Source organism: Anoplolepis gracilipes, chromosome 13 (genome assembly GCF_047496725.1).
Source record: "Anoplolepis gracilipes chromosome 13, ASM4749672v1, whole genome shotgun sequence".
Lineage (NCBI taxonomy): Eukaryota > Metazoa > Arthropoda > Insecta > Hymenoptera > Formicidae > Anoplolepis > Anoplolepis gracilipes.
The window spans coordinates 10,417,501-10,425,000 of record NC_132982.1 but is presented as its reverse complement, the minus strand read 5'-3'; the positions used below and the strand labels follow the sequence as shown (position 1 = coordinate 10,425,000).

The window sequence follows — 7,500 nt, the reverse complement described above, 5'->3', positions numbered from 1 at the left end:
GCAAATATATTATTAAAAGAAATATTATTTGTGTGCGCGCGCGCATGTGTGTGTGTGTGTGTGTGTGTGTGTGTGTGTGTGTGTGTGTGTGTGTGTGTGTGTGTGTGTGTGTGTGTGTGTGTGTATTTGTGTGATTTGGTCCTCTTTTGTGAAAGTAATGATATGAAAAAATTGCGCCAAATAATAGAGAAAAAAACTGCAGAAAAAGTGACACATTACATAATATATGATTTTGTCAATAATATTGTATTATAAATTTACATATATATCTTTTTTAAAATAAAAAAAACTTTCAAATTTTGAATTTGGAAAATATTTCCTTCGTGCAGGTATATGTATAAGTATGTAATTAAAATTTTGTAATATATAAGTATATAATTAAAATTGTATCTTTAGATTTCCCCCTTCTCCTAATGCCTCTAATTTGCTGATCCGTGCCTTTCCCTTAGAAATGACCCATGTCATCGCACGTGGAGCGTGACGTAGCAGCTATGATGCAACTGTGACGTATATAGGATAGTATATTGTATCGGGAATGTAGAAATATAAAATGCAAAAAATACAAAAAGTATACCTGTATGTGTGTTTTTGTATATAAGTATTCTTTGTAGCAAATTCTCAGATTTCTGATCTCTCTCCAAGCGTTGCCTTGCACGTAACACTTTCCTACGTCAGCTAATCAATTGGAAATTCCTCATTTTCGTCACTTTATCCTTCTCTCGTAAATTTATCCCTCTTATATTTCTGATCGTTTATGAGAATCGAAAAGGAAGAGGTGAACAATTCTCATTTTCTTTATTCCTTTTTTTTTTTTTTTTTTTTTTAATAAATTCTTTCTAGCAATACCTTTCGAGTAATACTTACCTATTCCATTTATGATGTTATATACACCTTCTAAAGGAAATTTTCTTTTATTCGCCTTCCATTCCATCACTTGTTCTTTTTTATAGATGTTTATCGGTTTTTTCCCTTTTTTTTTTTTTTTTTTTTTTTTTTTTTACCGAAAGTAGAAAAACTCGTTTGATCTCCATCTTTACTTTATATTTCTGGTCACTCATTAAGTTAGGTTACCGTGCGACTTAGAACTCGTGTAATTACCTCCTCACACGTAGTGTCACATCGTGTGATTCACTGCCTTCTCTACCTTGGCAATCTGTCTAAAGCTAGAAGCGCGCACGACTAGCTCTCGTCGCATTCTGCGACTGCGACGCACAGCATTCTGCCATTTACCGTCGTGGTGATACATAGTGATAGTATACATGTATGTATATAGCAACCATGATTATTATTTTATTACTGTTTTTTTCGGGAGATTCGTGTGGGAGAGAACTCACCTCGACATTTGATTCGATAAAGTAGCATCCTCAGTCCTCGTTAATTCATTAGTTGAAGATATCCTTTCGGAACTTGGTGCTGATCACGTCCCAGTTTCTTGTCGAGTTGCAGCGAAGTTGCTGTTTCCAATTCTCGCGCGTCTCTCAACTCAACATGACCGCTATGTACGAAACAGTAAGTGAGTGATTAATCGGAATGTCAAATGTTATTTAGTCGATTAAAATGTAAAATGTTGAGTAAAATATATGGAAAATATTGATGAGGTATTTTAACGATAATATAATTATCGCTATATATGATATAATTATTTATATTATCGATAATAGACATTGTTAGAATATGACATTGGCGCGAAATGAATGTGAGAGCGCGTGTAAGTGTAAAATCAATGTTTAATTAGCTTCTTCTCTCCTTTCCACGTCAAGTATGTAAGTTTCTTTCGTTTTTTTTTTTTTTTTTTTTCTCTTTTTTTCCTTTTTTAAATCGTCAAGCGTCTGACAAGCTCAAACGATAAAGTGAAAGTTACGGCTGAACAAATATATATATATATATATATATATATATATATATATGTATGTATTATTACGACTACAAGATTATATGTATTATATAGTTTCGTAGTCTCAAATTGAAATTAAAAAAGAATGTGATAAACCTGTGTAATTTAATAGCAAACTTGAAACGAGATAAAATAATCGCTTTGTATTGCTAGCAATGACATATGTAGCGATATATAATTTCAAGACATATTAACGTGGATGTTTACCGAGTAATCCGCGAAGGATTTTCGCCCAAGAGCATTCGCGATCATAAAGTCGGTAGATTTGATATCTTTATCCATTTTTTAAACGAATATCTCGCAAATTGCATTGTTATGACATATGGAAATCTAAAACCGATCTTTGTCGTTGACCCTATTATTATGTATATAAATATGAATATATTTGATCGGCCGCGTGATCGATTTCGCGCGAAGAAAGAAAAACTATTGACACATTTTATTCTTATTACACAAACTCATTGATATTAACTATTAACCGATATTTTGATCATACTTGTTAGAAATTAAATGTGGCACACCATTATTTTATCTATATTTTATATTCGTCTCGCACCATGATTACGTCTTACTTGAGAGTATGCATTTATATATACAATAAAATAAATAAAATATTAATAATGTATAAATTTGTTTGCATAAAATTGTAGAAGCACGAAAAGCAACAGGGCTTCGATAATGTCGCTTTTCAAATAGACGAGTCTCCTATCGTGGAAAATGGCGAGAATAAGCAGAGAACATATTGTTCCGGAGACTCGACGAGCATCCTGGAAGTACAGATCGTCGAACCGGGAAAGGAACGCGCGACATGGAACAATAGCGTGGAGTTTCTCATGTCGTGCATCGCCGTATCGGTCGGTTTCGGCAATATCTGGCGATTTCCATTCACGGCTTACGAGAACGGCGGTGGAGCCTTTCTCATACCGTACGTGATTTTGCTCTTTCTGGTAGGAAAGCCATTCTACTTTCTGGAAATGATCATCGGACAGTTCTCGAGCAATTCGTCCGTCAAAGTCTGGAGCATGTCGCCGGGTTTTATTGGTAATTTTTTAATTTTATTTTTTTTTCTATCCTGAAAAAAACACATATAAATATATAATAGATATCGCGACGAGACGAGATGAGATGAGATTTATTGCGTAAAAATCTTGAAAATCGCCGACTTTTGCGTCAAGAGAAAGTAGGATAAATCTATATAAATGATAATGCTCTCTTAACGATTATTTGATTGCAAAAATAAAATTCTGTAAATTCTGTAAATTCGAAATAAAGATTTCGTCAGTTTTTTTTTTTTTTTTTTTTTTTTTTTTTTCCCGATTAAATGACTTTACGTCACGTTTTGACGAGAATGCGTCGTAAAACTGACACGGCGCGACGCGACGCGACGCGACGCGACGTGACGGTGACTCTATAACTACACGCTACAAATATTTCCCGTTTAAAAGCAGACACTTTTTATCCATCAACAGGAGTCGGATGGGCGCAGTTCTGCTCGACTGTCGCGTTAGCGACCTACTACAGCTCGCTAATGGCATTGACATTTTATTATCTGATCGCTTCTTTTTCTGCCGAGTTACCTTGGGCTACTTGTCTAAAGGAATGGGGCGACATATGTGTCGACTCAAGTACAAAGAGAAATCATAGTGTAACAGCGGAAGGAAACGTCACGATCTTTGATAATCCTTTAAATGGCAGTAGAAACCTTCAAAGTTCGGCCGAATTATATTTTTCGTAAGTGTATTTTTCTTTACTCTTTTTCAATCGATCTCGAATCTCGACAAGATCTCGAATCGGACAAGATATACTTGTAACATATGTTCCACCGATCGCAGGTTTTTTTGGACTTTACACGCGATAGCCTAACAAAGAGCAAAAGAGCCATATGACTCTCGTTTTCCATCAAAATTTTAAGTAAATTTCTAACAATACAATGTAATATTAAAATTCGTGTAATAAATTCTTCGGTAAATGACAAAAAGGAATAAAGAGGTTACATTTTTAGATAATTTTGAAATTAACTTTACTTTGAGAGATTTCTCCGAGTATGAATATACGGTTTCATATATGTACATATATATGGTATGTATACACGCACACACGCACACACGCACGCGCGCGTAATGTTACGTAAAATATAAGGTATTTATTTACAAAATAAACGGTACAATCTTCTTCGGCACCTTTGTCGAGAAAAAAAAAATGATAGTAAATTGATTGATATCCTTTTAAGGCGAGTGGTTTTACACGAGAAAAAGAGCATCGACGACGGGATCGGATGGCCGGATTGGAAGTTGACGCTCTGCCTTCTCGTCAGCTGGGCGGCGGTTTGCATAGTTCTCTTTCAAGGTGTAAAAAGCTCTGGGAGATTTTCCTATTTTCTCGCCATTTTTCCGTATATCGTCCTAATCTCGCTGCTGATTCGCGCGGTTACTCTGGATGGCGCGATAGACGGAATCGTCTACTTCGTTACTCCGAAATGGTCGAAACTCTTGGAGCCCACGGTCTGGTACGCCGCTGTAACACAGTGTTTCTTCTCGCTTTCCGTATGCTTCGGCAGCATCATTACATACTCTTCGCACAACAGTTTTAAGCACAACATCTATAGGTGAGAGAAATATTAACAACGAATTCAGTAATTAAAGATTTTGAAAATTTCGCGAAACTTTTTAATACGAATGACATGTTGATAAAGAAAAAAGAAAGAAGAAAGGAGAGGAAGGCACACGAGAGACCAGGCAAATATCCACGCAAAATCAATTCTTACACAATTTCAATACATTATATTCAATAAATATGAATAATAATTACATACGTATGATATGACACACACACACACACGCGCGCGCGCACGCACGCACGCACGCACACGCACACACACACACACACACACACACACACACACACACACACGCACGCACGCACGCACACACACGCACACACGCACGCACACACACATTTCTAAAATGAGATACTTATATAGTTCTAAATAACTTGCTAATAAGTATAAATGTTTCATGAGATATATTTAATCACATAAGCTGGTTTCTTTTTTTTTTTTTTTCATTTCGCGTTAATAATATCCTCTCTTTTTCTTCGTTAGCTTATACTACTTATATGTATACTTATATGTACAAACTTAGAGACGTGATAATAATTACCTCACTGGATACGATTACGAGTTTCTTGGCTGGCTGCACGATATTCGGGATTCTCGGCAATCTGGCGTATGAGCTGGAAATAAAAGAGATATCTAAAGTAGTCAGAGGTGGAGCTGGTCTAGCATTCATATCTTATCCGGACGCAATAGCAAAGTTTAGCTTTCTGCCGCAGGTATTGTTATTTATCATACATGTATCATGTATGTATATATGTATGTATGTATATAATATAATGTTTGTTACTATAATGTTAAAGTGTTTCTCCCTCCCCCTCCCCCTCCCCCCCCCCCCCCGCCCCCCTCGCCGCACACACAAGTCTTTCTTAAAACTAGAATGTGTTTTATTGTGTATATTAAATTTCATTACTTACATATTGTTTAATGTACTGATTAAAAATATCCCCTGAACATTTTTCTTCGAGAAATAAAATAATAAATTTTGTCGCAGTTATTCGCCGTATTGTTTTTCGTAATGATGTTCGTCCTTGGTGTCGGTAGTGCTGTGGGAATGACCACGGGAATTATCACAGTAATAAACGAACAATTTCCAAAGTTAAAGACTTGGCAAATTGTTGTTCCAACCTGTTTTCTAGGATTCTTAATTGGCACAGTTTATGTAACACCAGTCAGTATAAAATTATACGAAGCGATGAAAGAAATTTATAATTTTGAAAAATATTGATTAATTATTTAATTGCTATGTAAACTTTTCAGGGCGGTCAGTTTATCCTAACTTTAGTAGATTATTACGGTACTTCATTCGTCGTTTTCATCTTGGCATCATTTGAAATGATCGGAGTGATATGGATATATGGTAAGAAATATCTATATTTTTAATTATCACATTTTTAATTCTCTTTATTTATTTTTAATTATTGTTATTTAATCTTCATTATTCTATATTATATATTGTATGAAAATAACCAAGTACCGAATGGAATGATAATGAATAAAAGTTACTTTGTATTTTTGTCTTTCGGCAGGATTTGAAAACTTTTTGGAAGATGTGGAATTTATGCTGGATCGACAACCGAGCGTCTACTGGAGGATATGTTGGTTTATAGTTACGCCATTGATATTAATAACGATCTTTATTTACACAATAGCCACTTTGTCGCCTCTAACTTACGGTGGAAAATCATTGCCGGAATCCGCACACGCCGCCGGATGGACAATACTTTGCATAGGCGTTCTTCAGATACCGCTGTGGATGCTAATCGCGATGCTGAAGAATCGAAAATTGCCGCTCGCGGAGGTAAGACCATTTATGCCGATTTATGCCGATTTATGCCGATTTATGCCGATTTATGCCGATTTATGCTGATTTATGCCGATTTATGCCGATTTATGCCGATTCATGCCGATTTGTGGAAAAGAAAATTTCTAATTTAGATCTTTGTGTGTCCAAATGTTAGTATAGTCTATATATACTATACTAACATTTTAGCAGATGAGCCATCGCGTTAAATAATTTTTTTTTTTTTAACTTTAATAGCAATAGTATGTTATATTTGACTTACAAATTTTCATAATTTCAAAAGAGGAAACCATTTTCTTTCTTAAGAAAGTTTTATAAATATTAAAAAACTTTTATATAAAAAACGTTGTAGAAATAAAAAATAACATTTTTTTTTTTTTTTGCACAATAACAATAATTTATTGTTTCAAGTGTTTGAAGAATATTATTTGCGCGGAAAAATTTCGAAAAAATCACCACACTTTACAAGAGATTAAAAATTAAATTCAAATTTGTTGCATTGTTTAAGATGTTGAAGAAAGCTTTCGTACCTGCCAACGGCTGGGGTCCACGAGAAGTGCAACAGTGCAAAGAATGGAGAATCTTCAAGGAGGAGAGAGCGAAAGCTCGGGAGAAGCGAATTCAGCCAATTTGGAAGCAAATACTTTACCTCCTTTTAAACATGCAACCAAAGTAGAATGCACCATTTTTTTTATACATGTACTGTAGGAATTTTTACAGTCGTTTCTGCCACGGCAGGATCCATGGCAGGATCGACAAAAAGAGATTGGAATACGAACGTATCTAAACAAATTATACCGCGATATATATTATTTATTATTTTTCTCAACTGTACGCACGAAATCTACTTTGTATTTATTTCACGACGTGACAAAATGATTATATAATTTTATATAGATTTCATAAAGTCATTAAATTAAATTAAAAGAGAAATGTTACTTTATACAATATAATTCATGTATAATCCATGTATTATACATACATACATACATACATACATACATACATATATATATATGTGTGTATATATATATATATATATATATATATATATATATATATATATATGTGTGTGTGTGTGTGTGTGTGTGTGTGTGTGTGTGTGTGTGTGTGTGTGCGCGCGCGTGTGTGTGTTATACATTTATTATAATATATGTATATTAGATAATTCCATTTCGTATGCATTTCTAT

The 7,500-nt window shown here is 34.5% G+C and overlaps 2 protein-coding genes across 3 annotated transcripts in view; one reads left to right on the top strand and one right to left on the bottom strand.

Moving 5' to 3' along the window:
• Window positions 1-1,162, bottom strand: part of LOC140672639 (kinesin-like protein KIF23) — a 6,938-nt gene extending 5,776 nt beyond the window's left edge. Inside the window, exon 1 of the mRNA XM_072904945.1 lies at window positions 865-1,162. Within this exon, the coding sequence (XP_072761046.1) occupies window positions 865-931 (67 nt within the window). The 5' untranslated portion in view covers window positions 932-1,162. The remainder of the gene's footprint in view (window positions 1-864) is intronic.
• Window positions 1,163-1,176: 14 nt separating this feature from the next.
• Window positions 1,177-7,500, top strand: part of LOC140672631 (sodium-dependent nutrient amino acid transporter 1) — a 6,889-nt gene continuing 565 nt past the window's right edge. The window contains exons 1-10 of one of the 2 annotated variants that reach the window (XM_072904933.1): window positions 1,177-1,261; window positions 1,387-1,509; window positions 2,545-2,935; window positions 3,364-3,625; window positions 4,125-4,499; window positions 5,035-5,224; window positions 5,500-5,676; window positions 5,766-5,865; window positions 6,035-6,306; window positions 6,818-7,500. The exon at window positions 6,818-7,500 is cut by the window's right edge and continues 565 nt beyond it. In XM_072904933.1, the coding sequence (XP_072761034.1) occupies window positions 1,489-1,509; window positions 2,545-2,935; window positions 3,364-3,625; window positions 4,125-4,499; window positions 5,035-5,224; window positions 5,500-5,676; window positions 5,766-5,865; window positions 6,035-6,306; window positions 6,818-6,985 (1,956 nt within the window). In that variant the 5' untranslated portion in view covers window positions 1,177-1,261; window positions 1,387-1,488 and the 3' untranslated portion in view covers window positions 6,986-7,500. Of the gene's footprint in view, window positions 1,510-2,544; window positions 2,936-3,363; window positions 3,626-4,124; window positions 4,500-5,034; window positions 5,225-5,499; window positions 5,677-5,765; window positions 5,866-6,034; window positions 6,307-6,817 lie in introns of both variants that reach the window. The other variant, XM_072904934.1, reaches the window with a different exon arrangement.